Source organism: Oryza brachyantha, chromosome 12 (genome assembly GCF_000231095.2).
Source record: "Oryza brachyantha chromosome 12, ObraRS2, whole genome shotgun sequence".
NCBI lineage: Eukaryota > Viridiplantae > Streptophyta > Magnoliopsida > Poales > Poaceae > Oryza > Oryza brachyantha.
This window is the reverse complement of record NC_023174.2, coordinates 1117781-1131502: the sequence shown is the minus strand read 5'-3', so window position 1 is coordinate 1131502 and position 13722 is coordinate 1117781. Positions and strand designations below refer to the sequence as shown.

The window sequence follows — 13722 nt, the reverse complement described above, 5'->3', positions numbered from 1 at the left end:
AAATTTTATAACCAAAGAGATCAACGTTCTAACAGGTCCTGGCAACTATTTTAAGGATATGATTTATTTACTTAATTGAAAGGAGTTCGCATCGGCCAAAAGCACCTTTTGTAAGAACTAGCTCAATCTTCTTAGATGCTCATAGGGTAGGGTGTGCACGTGTGCGTTCTTCGGGGTGAGTTCACATGTGTTACGGTGGTATGTATTTGTATTGTGTTTGGTAAAAAAAGGGATTGATGTCATACGACTATCTCATCCAAAATGTTATGGTACTAGGTTGGTATCAGCCGATACCCATTGAATACCTGTTGATACTAGGGTTGGCAATGGGGCAGGACGGGGAGTGCTAGAATGCCCGGGCCTCGAAACGAAGTCCGAGGAAAAACGTTCCCCCGCACCGGCCCCGAACGGAGGCCGGGAGGCGGCGTCGTAGGTTTGAGGCGGTGCAGCGTCGTCGGTCAGAGCCCGAAGGCTGGGAGGGGACGTCGTCGGTTGGAGATGTGGTGGCGTTGGCCGGAGCCCAGAGGCGAGGGCAGAGTAACACAGGCAGTGGAGGGTCGAGGACGGCGGGCTAGCGGCAACTGCAGCCGCGCTGCGCGCCTGCTCTTGCGCGACGCGAGTCAGGTGGTGGCTGGCGCACTGGCGTGTCGTGTGTGGGTGCTAGGTTTGGCACGATTGCATACCTATTGCTTTTGCTTGCTGGGCTTTGGGCTAGGCCTAATTAGGGGTACTGCTATCCACTATCTAACATATCTTGGATTTTTCTTTTTTATTTCTTTTAATATTTCGGGGCCCCGCGGGTTAAAAATGCCCTTGGCCCTGGCCCCGACTCCTCGTGGGGCGAAAGTTGCCCCCGACCCTGTTGGGGCGGGCCTCGACGGGGATTATGCTATCCCTAGTTGATACATATTGATACTAGATTGATATATTTTCTGGTTCCAGCTAATAATAATTGGTACCAAGCTTAGTAGATAACGCTCGGCACCAGATTGGGTACATATCAGTATCAAGCCAACACTCATCAGAATGATCGGAGCCACCCTCGACCATGGCGGCGGGTAAAGAAGGGGGGGCGTATTTGCCTTCTATAAGGTGAGTTGTGTTTAGTGTACCCTTACATACATGTTTGCAATTTTTCTTGACAACACAATTGAAGTTGTGACTTTGATAAGAATATTTAAAGATAATATTAATTCATTTTTCAAGTTTACAATAGCTAATACTTAATTTATCACTCAATAATGAGATATCTTGTTTTGCACTATCTTCTTCATGTATTCCACCAACTCTCAAACTCATCCTGAATATTACTTATAATTTTTATATTTACACTAAATTTTTCTTTAATATATTAAAGTCAGATATTGAAAAGGGAGGAGTACATGATTTACGATCTCCGTTCTAAACAAACATATAAATGGAAACCAATCATAAAAAAAAAAAAGACATAAAGTTCATATCTAGTTCAAGAGTTCCCACCACCGAATGTATGAAATTTATAGGATTTTCATGGAAGTTGGTCTAATTCTCGTGAAATTTCTCAAAAAAATCCTCCGTTCCAGAAAATCTAGAAAGTTCAGATTATCAGTGTTCCTAGGTAATTAGGAGGTGATTGTTTAACTTTTTAGGAAAAAACCAAACAACATAATTTTAATTTTAAATTAATTTGTAAATAATTACACCACCAACTTTTAGCTGGAATAGATTAAAATAGTCAATGCGAAAGATTTGTTCATATAGTAGGGAATAAATAATAAACAAAATTAGCTTGAATAGTTATAGTGCATTGGTATTACCTTTAACATTTATCGTTCTGTAACATCTTTATGTTTTGCTAGAAATAAGAAAAAATAGTATACCCATACCTAATGGTTACGTATAACTCGTGATAATATATCATACCTATTTTTATTTAGCCAATATTATAGTAAAAAAAAGAGTGTACACTATACAATTTGATGTTTTTAAGCCTATTCAAATAGTGGCATATTTAAGCATACTTTTAATAACGACAATTCATATTTAATTTACTTCTATATCTTGTAAAACAAAGATCCAATGATATTTATCATTAATGCTTCAGTTGTTTTTTTTTTCACCATACGGTGATGTCGTGGACTTGTAGTGCGAAAAACCCTCACCCTTGAATCCCAAGAGCGTACGCACAGCACGGAAAAGGGGGAAAAAAACCAAACCCTCTCTTCCTCCTCCCTCTCCCTCCCCACGCCGCACTCTTCGCCGGCGGCAAATTCAAGCTAAGGAGCTCGCCACCGAGAGGTACGCACCACGCACCACCCCCCTCCCCCTTCCCAGAACCTCCCAACCTTCAATCTCTCACCTCAAATTCCTAATTCAGGTCGCGTTCCTTTGGTATTTTTCCGCGCCAGGATTGCCTCGATCTTGCCCGCCCAACAAGCATAAATTTCTTCCCGTGGATTAGCTTCTTCGCGAGGGGCGGAGTTCGCCCTCGCCTTCGTGATGGCGGATACGAAGGCGGACGCAAAACCGGAAAATACAGGCGGCAGCGGCTCGTTCAGCGAGCAGGCGTTTGTCGAGAAGCTCAACAAGCTCAACAACACAGCAACTAGGATCCAGAGTATCCTTTGTTTCCGCTTTCTTTCTTTCTCGTGTGCTTGCAAATTTGGTGGCTCGGACCTTATCTTTCTCGTAGTATTGATTGATTTACTACTGTTCCGGATGAATATAACCCTAAATTCCAATGTGGATTGGTACAACTGACCTAGGATATCAACTTGGCGTTCCGTATATCGGTCCTTGCACTGTTTGTTTGGTTAATATTCACCTTCTTCTGTTCCAAACAGTGCTTATTGCTGTTAGACTGCATCGTGTTTCACTTATTGGTACTTAACTACTTATTGATGCAATATGAACAAGTCAATGTGACCAATGTTACTGTATCTTCTGGATCATTCTTTTGGGCATATTTTGATGTATTGTTTTTGAGAAAATTCAACAAATGCCATTGACAAGCGCACCCTTCCAAGAAATGGCATCGACGGATGCAACTTCCAGAAAATGCCATGGTACAAGCACGTTTGTTCAAGAAATATCATTGCCGTTAGGGTTCCATCGATCTTTCCATCCAAAAATGTGATGGGGTTAACAGAGAGGAATGGATGGAACCCTAACAATGATGACAATTCTTAAACAAATAGGCTCGTACAATGACATTTTCTAGAAGTTGTGTCCGTCGATGGAATTTCTTGGAATAAAGCACTTGTCAATGGCAATTTGTTAATTTTCTCGTTCTTTTATATAGATCTATATAAAGGGGCATGTCTAACATTTGGATTTCTTATCAGCGTTATGGTGTGTCTGCAATCAAGTTTGTATAACATTGTTTTATTTGGGGCAATTGCAAATTTGTCACTAGATTGAATCGTTATTGCAAAACAGCCAATGCATGCTTTCCTTTCTTTTGTAGTTTTGTGTTTCTTGGGAAAATATGTTTTTCGCCGTCTTTTGAGGATGCTTATATTTAGAAAAATAACAAATGTTGGCATGAACTGTGAGGTGGTTGTGTTACAATGAGCAGCATTTTCTGATTGATGTGTAACACTCTGTTTGTTTCTTGGAAAAAATGTTTTTCAACGTCTTTTGAGGATGACTGTATTTGGAGATTCACAAATAATTAGTAGGAGCATTAGGGCTTTGTGTTACATTGTAGTATTATTTTTAGATTATCTACTTATCTAGGTTTCTTGTACACAGTACACTGGAGGAGAATTGCTTCCCCATTCAGTCTACAAATTGATGAGCAGAACTGATCATATGCCACATACTTTGGTTCCTTTTGGTTGTTTCTATTAGGGTAGTGGTAATACAGTACAGCATTTTTTTTATCTCTTGACTGCTTCTTAAACTATCTTTGCGGAATTGATTTTTCTGATGGTATCTATTAATCTATGTTCAAAAGAGTGTGGTAGCATTTTGTTGCTCTAAGGCTGTATTGGAAAATGGAGAAACAGCATTTTATTAATTTATGGCCATTTATCTTCATTTCTAAGTCAGTTAATTAGTTAGGTCGGGACGTATCATACATTATCATCAATTAAACAAACCAGAAATTGCTTTTTTTTTTGTCATTTAAAGAAGAATGGAAGCTTTTACGCAACTACATGATGATTATATCATGTCTTCTTGTTTACATATTAGGAACTCGAAGCCCTATGTAGCATCTTCTGAGCAAGTCTTACCACATACATTTTTCAGATAGTCATGATACCAATTTTCTGCAGCATATTTTTAACCATAGCATTTAGATTGCAGTAGCTTGCCTGTTTCCTTAATTCTTAAGCAGCACTTTCAAATTGGTGCATTTTTCACCGAAAGAGAGCCAGAAAGGTTGTTGATACATGGGAGAAGCAGTACAATAGTGCAACTAAGGATAAGAAAGTATCATTCCTCTATCTGTCAAATGATATCCTGCAAAACAGTAAACGCAAGGGAGGAGAGTTTGTGAATGAATTCTGGAGGGTTCTTCCTGGATTACTGAAAGATTTTTATGTCAATGGGGGAGAAGACGGAAAGAAAGTGGTTGGAAGGCTTGTAAGTTATTCTTAATTTCTTGTTACATTTTCAATGGTTGGAATTGTCTATTTACTTTGTTGTTTCTATCACAAGAACAAACCTGAAAAGTAAAAAGAAATCTTTATTTTTACAATTACAGATAGGGATTTGGGATGAGCGCAAGGTGTTTGGAACCCGTATTGAAGGTCTGAAAGATGAAATTCTTGGTGGCAGTACTCATGCAGTGGGTAATAATGGCAATAGTTCAAATCCAAGCTCCAACCCCTCTTCAGTTTCCAAAGCTGTAAGGAAAGATTCTGGTACAATAACAAAAGTAAGTTTCTAGCTCTTGACCTGTGCCAAAGAAAAAAAAAATGTTTTCTTGTGCTGAGGATGGATTCAGTATATTGTGATGAATTTGAGAGAGCTATTTTTGTTGTTTGTCTTTTCATGTAGAAACTTACTGTTGGGGGGATGCCAGAAAAGATTGTAACTGCATACCAATCTGTGCTTGATCAACATTTTGATGAAGACACAGCTTTAAACAAATGTAATAGTGCTGTTAGTGTTTTGGATAGGATGGATAAAGATGTAGACGATGCTTGTACTCAAGGTAAAGGATTTTTCTCATCTCACTAGGTCTGTTATATTATGGAAATCTACCATTGATTAATACCTTGGCCTGTATCACATCATAATTATTCCAGAGCTATTTTACTTCCAGTTCCATCATGTCCTTAATCCATTTGAGATGTAGTCTTGGCTCTTGAGAAAGGGAAATTAACATAGTATTTACACTGATCTTCTATGTAAATTCTAGACCAAACCAACATCTTAAATACATAAAAATGATCTAGCATGTTGACAGAGAATTGCTGTATATAATTTTATAATCATCTATGAAAAAAAAATGATAACATGATTGCAGCATGCCAAAGGAAAGAAGTCAAAATTTCTGGCATATTTGTTTTCACAAGTGTTAGTGTAGCATACATATTCTTTTTGGTGAAGCACATCCAGCAGCTTAACATGTTGTTTTACATTGACATAGTTCCTCGAGTTCTGGATGGTGCCTCAAATTTGACTTAATGTTTTGATGAGTTACAGAACGAAAAATGAAAATATTGTACTGCAAAGTTTACTATTATAAATGCTCCTTAGCTCTGATAATATGAGACCTAAATTTCTGTATTTACAAAATTGGTCACTGGATGTGAAGCGATGATGCTTTGACACTAATGTTTTCACATAAATTCTTGATTAAAAAACTATGCACTTATGATTCCTTACTCCTTTTCTATTCCGTAGGTATTCAGCAAGCATCACCATTGATTTCTGATCTTCAAGGCCAGGAAGCAGTCCTGAAGCAGTGCATTGAGCAACTTGAAAGCGTCAACATGGCTAGAATAACCCTAATCAACAAACTAAGAGAAGCCCTCACCGAACAGGTCTTGAGCATCTTTTATATTTCTTTCAAATCTTCTGCCTCAATGGCATAAGATTGCGTTCATAGCTTCATGCTTTTTTTGTTTTTATATAACAGGAAGCAAAGTCGGAGCTTCTTCGCAATCAGTTACATGTAAGGATTATTCTTTTATACATTCTCACTTGTTATTGTCCTTGTCATTGCTTCATCTTTCAGTGCACAGTCACTTTAGATCATTCTATTTCTTATGCCATGTCTGTTCTTGCCCAATTATAGTGGAATTTTAGGATCAAACTGCATCATTATGCCGAGTATTTTCATGGACCCATAAGCTTTTGTATTACAGTGTATGCTTACTGAGCCAATCATTTTCCCCATGCCACAAGGTGCTATAAGCCTATAACCACTTTTTGATGCCGCAGCTTAAGATGCCCTGTTGAATCCACGAGACCATGACATGTGTACACAATTTGAGCTTTGCTTTGTTGAGTACATCCATTCATGAATTTATGCCCACATGTTCAGGCTCAATACAGCGAGGAAAGGCAAAAACAAACATGGAAACACATAGAGATGCACACTTCTCCCTCCGTCCCAAAAGACAATAAGTTTTAGAGTTAGATATAAGGAAGTAGGTGAAATTAAATAGGGGAAGGCCGTGATTGGTTGAGAGAAATTGAATAGGGAAAGTAGGTGGAGACATTGAAAGGTGGAAGGTTGTGATTGGTTGAGAAGTAGGTTAAGTTATATTTTGGGACAAATTTTGAATGCTAGAAGTTGCTATATTTTGGGATGGAGGGAGTACATGCTCCAACACAAAAAAAAGCCTCTAAACTGGAGTTATTGCTTAAAATTCTCTCAAAGACAGCTGCTGAGTCTGCTGTAAATTCAGCTTTATGACAGAAGCACTAGAGCAACCATGGTCTGCTTGGGCTATTTAGCACATGTTATGTCTGGCCAATTGTCATAGGTAGGGGCCGAGGGATCGAGGCCCATAGGCCCAACCCCACGGTGGGTGAACAGTACACACAGTATTGTAGCAACCGGTACTGTAGTAGTGCGGATAGGATATTATTAAGAGATAAAATTAGATTAGATCAAGTTTGTTACCTAGGGATTAAGTCTCACCATCTATATAAGGATGGGATTGTATCATCATTCTAATCAAGCAATGAATCAAAGTTAGTCTTCCCCAACCTAAGTCCCCCTCTCATCCCAAGCAGCTGTCGCCGCCCGGCTATCCTCCCGGCAGTGTTTACCTCCTATGAACCCTAACCCATAACAACAATCTAGTACCCTGCTTCAAGCACATACCTGCTTCCTAAAAGTTCCCGTTGCAACCCTGAGGTCTCTTCTGCATTACAAGGCAATATGCCGTTTCCTACTTAGACTGCTTCCCCCCTCCAACTTATATTTGCTTATGTATGATATTCCTCTCTTTATCTGTTACAAGAGACATACTATGTCATGCGCCAGCACATTGGGTCATCTGATCCATCTCTATGGTATCAGCTATCAGTTAAAGTGGCTTTTGCATGTGCTAATAGAAAGATGTGACTGCAGTGATGTACTCATGCATATGCATTGCTATTGATCACAGGTTCTAAGTAGTTAACCTGCTAACTCCTTGGTCCAAACAAGTGCCATGCCATTGCATATTAAGTTAGAATATTTTCAAACAATTTCTGCTCCCATATATAGCATCCTATCTGCTGGCCTTTGTTGATATTGCTATCTACCATCTCAATTAAGATCACGGCATCTTTCTTGCCACTGTAGGGGTATTTTAGGCTTTCATCAGCTACCGGAGAAACTAGTAGAATAATTTTTTCCTTACTCCTGATTTAATTGACAACAGGTTGCTCGAGCAAAGGCTGATCATGCCATGCAACTAAGACAACGACTTGGTGTTGCCCTGAACAATGGTGCAGGGTCTAGTTCTAGTCCACTCATGGTTACACTTCCACCAGGACAAACAGCTGCCATGATGCAGAATTCAGCAGCAATGCCAATATTTCCCCAGTTTCAATCACTGCATCCAGCAACCTCACTTCCTGCCACGTCTAGTGCTGTTGGTGATGAGCCCAAAAAAACTGCAGCAGCTATGGCAGATAAGCTTGCATCTTTGTCAGCTCCTGAGAAGGTGCTCTCCTCCATTTTCTCATCCCTCGCAGCTGAACAAGCAAGGAATGGTGGTTCAGCTTCTGGAGATCTCTCTGCAGGACCTCCAGGATTTGAGAGCAATAAGAAGCCAAGGGTTGAGAACCCCATACATGGCAGTGACATGGGTGCTTCCTCATATTTTGGGCAAATGCCACAGGTGCAACAACAGATTGGAGCAACGCCTGTTCTTGGAGGCACACAGGCAAACCAAGTACCTGGTTCATTTCCACCACCTCCGCCTCCATTACCTCTTCTGCCACAATTCGGTCAAAATACTGGAGGAATGTTTGGAATTGGACCTTTTGGGATGGTGAGTGGCTCTGCTCCGCCTCCGCCTCCACTGCCCAACATGATGTCAGCAGGCTTTCCAAGACCAAGTGGACTGCCACCTCCGCCTCTGCTTTCACAATCTCAGAACCAGAGCCAGCCCCAGCAGCAGCAGTCTCCGCAGGCACCACAGCAATCACCGACCTCAACTGGATTTTTTCCACCACCAGGTGCTGGGTTCTTCCCACCAGTGCAGGTTCAGCAGTCTCCATCTGTCCAACGGCAATGATGATTCTACAACAATTGTCAGGTTATGAAGGAAGCACCTTGTGCTAACTTTGTATATTAAGAATAATCCGCAAGGATTGGTCTGATATATAGTTGGCGAGTCATGTGTCGTGAAGCAGGATTAATGCTTATGAATTGGGAAAATTTGTAGGATAGGCTTGCGGCTTATGCGATGTATAACTGTTATTTTTGGTCTGAAGAGTTTGTTGAACTCTTCTTGGTTATGTGAAGTAGCTTAGACTTTTCTCTCTTTTGCATAGCCTGATCTTATTAGTCCTGAGACAAACAAGCGTTGGCATTACATTGTTACTTGAAGAGCTGCCCAAGTGAAAGAACCTTCTTTGGGCTCCTCATTGGTAGAACTTACCTGTGGTTTTGTTAGTTTGCTAGAGAAGCCACAGATCCATATATATATCTTTACCTGAAGCTGTTAACTGCAAATATTTGTCACGTTCAAGTTTATTTGTTCATTTATTTTTATTAATACAAATGTATGCAAATTTGCTGTTTGCGTTTCCTTTATTGATTCTGCGGACGTGGTGGCTTTGATAGCTCAGATGAAGGGAGGTTAGTCTGCATTGTAAATAAAACAAGCCCTCTGTGTAAAGCTTAGTTTGCCACAGTAATAGTAAGCCAGTAGTAATATATTTGATGGGTGCTTCAGGTATATAAAAACTCAACTTTGATACAAGGCATCATGAGCAATTATGGACCAGGAATACACACTACTGTTTGTGTTGATTCTTTTCAAGTCCGGGCAATGAGGCAATAGCTCGTGAAACAGAAAGGATTGCTGGTAGTGAGTCTAGCGACAGATAGGAAGCCAAAAGGACCACACAAGAAGCATTCACATAATAATATCGATCTAAATAGTGGATTGAGCTAGCATTCCCAACGGCTTTCCTAACGGGATGTCAGTCATCCAGCTGATTAAGCTACAAGCTACTAATCTAGCAGTTTAGTGGAACTAGTGTCTAGTGATAACACTAGTGAGATGATCATGTACTAAAACTGGGTTAAAACTATCCAAAACAAGCTAGGGAGAAATGACAAATATCTGCAAAATTTTGCTAGCTAGATCTAACTAAAATGGAGATGTAGCAGAAAGAAGCTGAAGATGCATGTCAGCCTCTTCTAATTATGTCTGGGATTGAAGTTACTCCTCGGCTTGGGCTTCATGCTGGCGTCGAACTCCACCTTGGGCTTCCCGCTCGCCTGATGAACGCCATTGACTCTGAAGGTGTTGGTTGCCATTGCCGCCGGCTGCTGCAGCAACCTCCTGCTACTCCTAGTCATAGCAGCAGCTGCTGCATTGTTGTTGCCGTCGTCATGCAACAAGCCGCCGGTGGTTGGTGATGCAGCAGCTGCAGTGAGGAGAAGATGGAGCAAGAAGATGGCAGCGAGCACATTCTGCAAAGCCTTCTTCTTCATGGTGTGGTGGTCTGCTCGATCGATTGTGAGGTGATGGTTGCAGTGTTGCTCTATGTCTGTACTGTATGGCAGTTGATCATCAGGGGAGAGCAATGGCAGCTTATATATATTGTTGTAGCTGGTACACACCACTAGCTTGCAGTAGCAGTAACATGCAGACGCAAGTGCAGGCACGCTGCTTCCACTACTGGGGAACATGCACAGAACATGCCACATATATTTCCCTGCCTGTAACTTTTAGGCAGCTTCTGTGGAATATATGGATCAGCAGAAGGTAGTTATGCGTCAAGTGGCTGTGGAACATGCTACCATGATATCTCAATTTTGTTTTGCAGACCTGAAATTAACAAGTTTCTCTTTGACTGAAAATTCTCCTTTTTCTTGAGCTTTTCGGATATAATCCATGAAAATGCTTCGCATTAAGCACATGACCATAATTCTATATGTGAGTGCCGACCATGTGAGAGATGCTTCTATTTGACTAATAGCATTTCTTGCCGTCAGGCAGGCAGTATTCAACAACTAGTAGATACAATTATATCGAGTCATGACTCATGTGATCAGATCGGACATTCGTTTTTTCTCCAAGAGTAAATTCAGAATATATAAGAATCTCAATAATGTTGTGCTTCAGATTCAGATCGGCTAGCAGCTAACTTCGTCTGGAGAGGTACGGCCGATCGGCCACAAACATATCGTACACAGAAAGCATTACCCATGGTTTCAGAGTCAAGTTCTTTTTTAATAAGATGGTTCGCCCGGGGGAAATTCCCACCTGAATTATTGTTATATAAGATTTTCAAATTTAAGAGTCAAGTGTTTAGACCCTGGGAATCCTAACTATGTAGTACTTATTGCAAAAAAATATTATATTCAAACCTCTGCAATAACATTGGGATTCCTTCGTCTATGAGTTTTGATTTATTCAGTTAATCAGTTGTGTCTTTTTTGCGAGGGAGATATTCAGTTCAATACCTCCTTCTGATGAAAATTTTATCCAATTCAGTACTGAATCTACATTTTTGTCTGAAACCGGTGACTAACATTTCTTCATTGCGCCATCGACCATTCAAACTCTAGGTCTATATAAGCAAAGCTGAAACAATGTTGATGTTATGTTAAGATTAATTCTTAATAATGGGATGGCCTAGTTAATCATATCAAGTGGAAATGTCATGATGCTAACCAGAGAGAAAAAAACACACAACCAGTACTGAAAAAAAAAGTTGCATGTCCACATGGAAGAGGCTGGCCATGGACCATCTGTCTCCTAAGTAAACATGTTTGACCATTTTTAAATTTCCAAGTGAAGTGCTCAGCTCTTGTATTGCTTCTCCTCAATCATTGAGAACTTCATGGCCTCCTACTTGATTAATGGTAGATACCACCAAAAAAATGGCATAGGTTAACAACTTAAGATGAAGCGTGTCACATGAATTTCTCAGCAGTAAACAAAGTTCTAATTAACCCAAGACCTGAATCCGAGGAAATCATGAATTCTTATGACTGATAATTATGGCATTAAAGTTCCCATAGTTCAGGCCGACGTTTGTACCGTAAACTTTGACAAGGAAGTGGCAACTACTAACGTCAATGTTCTGTGAACGATCAAATATACTGCTACATCCGTTTCATAATATAAGATATTTGACTTTTTTGGTTACAACGTTTGACCATTCGTCTTATTTAAAAATTTAGTACAAATATAAAAAATGACAAGTCATGCTTAAAGTTCTTTTGATAATAAAGTAAGTCATAAGCAAAATAAATGATATTTCCATAATTTTTTGAATAAGACAAATGATCAAACATTGCAAGTAAAAAAGTCAAATATATTACGTTACGAAATAGAGGGAGTACCAAATATAATTTTTTTAGATAATGGATAAAAATCCAGCCTTGATTTCAAAGAAGCTATAGCCACTTATTTCAAAGTTTATAGTTTCCTAACAAAATAAATTTGGCCCATACATAAAGCCAAAAAAAATCCATCAAGCAAGAGAGAATATCTACAGATTTGTTTCACTACCAATGTTCAGCAACCAACAACTCCTCTCTTCGATTCACACATATCTACAGATTTGACCAGCCATTCGTCCTGTTTAAGTTCCAGTTTGGTTCTAGCTACTGTCAATCATTCTAACATTTTGGACTTTTCTCTTGGACTTCCATAGTAGATGGCATATGTAACATGGGGGCATTAGGAGAGGAGAGGAGAGCAACTTGTGTGCATTCCTAATGGATGTTAAAATCCCTCTGTATGACTGAAAAATGGTTTTGTGATGTGGACAGAATCATCTGCGGTCTCTGAACTTCAAATTAAAATTAAGAATGTTGTACACTTCTCTAGCACTCCCTTGAGGGACTGAGGCTTCCATGGAATAAACATCAACCAAATATGCTTCCTTTACATGCGTCTTGTAATGCATTCCTGGTGGTTATGTGTCAGAAATCAAGATGCTTTAATCTTGCAAAAGATACAAATTTTGATGGTAAGGCTACAAACTAAAAGCATTCAATGTTGCCAAAATTTTGATAACGTCAAAGTGTGACAAGATAAAGCATTGTCAATTTTATTAAGATTTATTTTGGCAACAAAATGAACAAACGCATGCGCAGGATCTGACAAAGTGTGACAAAATTTATTTTGAACAAAATGAGCACACCACGGTTCGACCAGGCTTTTGCAGGCCCATGTCGCGAGGTGTCAGCGACTTGTATGGCCTTTACTCGTGTTGCTTGACTGCTTGAGGCCCAATACTGAATTACTGACGCATGCGTAGAGCCAGCCATCTTCACCGTGATCAGAATTTGACTTTGTTGGTTTGAACAATCCCGAATTTCTTTTGTTTTTCTAAATGCGAGGCAAGTTTCTTAAACACACTTAGTTTAGATGGATGAAATATAATAAATTTTCAAAATGGTAAATTGAACATTTGAATTTAGCATATTCCGGTCGGCCTAGAACAATGTTGGCGAACATGGATGATTCGATGTTTGACAGAATCAACCGATCTATCGAGCGTCCCGAGCTGTTTGGGAATTTAAACACTTGGAGTATCTAATTATTTCAAAAACAATCATGCGAGGGGATGTAGCTCAAATGGTAGAGCGCTCGCTTTGCATGCGAGAGGTACGGGGTTCGATCCCCCGCATCTCCACTTATTTTTATTCATTTATTTTTTCCTTCATGCTGAAAAACGTTGATTCTACAAAAGAATACCGATAATCTTTTTTATTCATTTATTTTTTCCTTCATGCTGAAAACGTTGATTCTGCAAAAGAATACGAATAAAAAGTAGAGAAAAGGCCAAACTTTTTTATAAATTGATTTGGTAAGTAGAAAAAAAGGTCAATTTATTTCATTCTTGCGATGTGTTTAATTAATCTTGCCTTTGGTTTTCATTTATTTTTATTCATTTATTTTTTCCTTCATGCTGAAAAACGTTGATTCTACAAAAGAATACCGATAATCTTTTTTATTCATTTATTTTTTCCTTCATGCTGAAAACGTTGATTCTGCAAAAGAATACGAATAAAAAGTAGAGAAAAGGCCAAACTTTTTTATAAATTGATTTGGTAAGTAGAAAAAAAGGTCAATTTATTTCATTCTTGCG

General features: G+C 39.4%; 1 protein-coding gene and 1 non-coding gene across 3 annotated transcripts; both read left to right on the top strand.

Annotated features, from left to right (window-relative positions):
* The first annotated feature begins 2169 nt into the window (after positions 1-2169).
* On the top strand, positions 2170-9100 carry LOC102709979 (actin cytoskeleton-regulatory complex protein pan1-like). Of its 2 annotated transcripts, none has more exons than XM_040529462.1 (8): positions 2170-2277; positions 2388-2596; positions 4322-4569; positions 4691-4864; positions 4987-5143; positions 5839-5978; positions 6074-6109; positions 7815-9100. In XM_040529462.1, the coding sequence occupies exons 2-8, from the start codon at positions 2479-2481 to the stop codon at positions 8673-8675; spliced, it is 1734 nt and encodes a 577-aa protein (XP_040385396.1). In that variant the 5' UTR covers positions 2170-2277; positions 2388-2478; the 3' UTR covers positions 8676-9100. The 2 variants fall into 2 exon arrangements, with proteins under 2 accessions (XP_040385396.1, XP_040385397.1); XM_040529463.1 differs by having other exon boundaries at positions 2357-2596.
* A 4093-nt stretch (positions 9101-13193) lies between these two features.
* On the top strand, positions 13194-13266 carry TRNAA-UGC. Its single transcript has one exon. It is a non-coding gene; the product is annotated as a tRNA-Ala (tRNA).
* The last annotated feature ends 456 nt before the right edge of the window (positions 13267-13722 follow it).

Coding starts and splice junctions, on each gene's coding strand:
- LOC102709979 (XM_040529462.1), top strand. CDS start 2,479: ATGGCGGATACGAAGGCGGACGCAAAACCGGAAAATACAGGCGGCAGC. Junction 2,597..4,321: donor CACAGCAACTAGGATCCAGA/GTATCCTTTGTT, acceptor ATTCTTAAGCAG/CACTTTCAAATTGGTGCATT. Junction 5,979..6,073: donor GAGAAGCCCTCACCGAACAG/GTCTTGAGCATC, acceptor TTTATATAACAG/GAAGCAAAGTCGGAGCTTCT.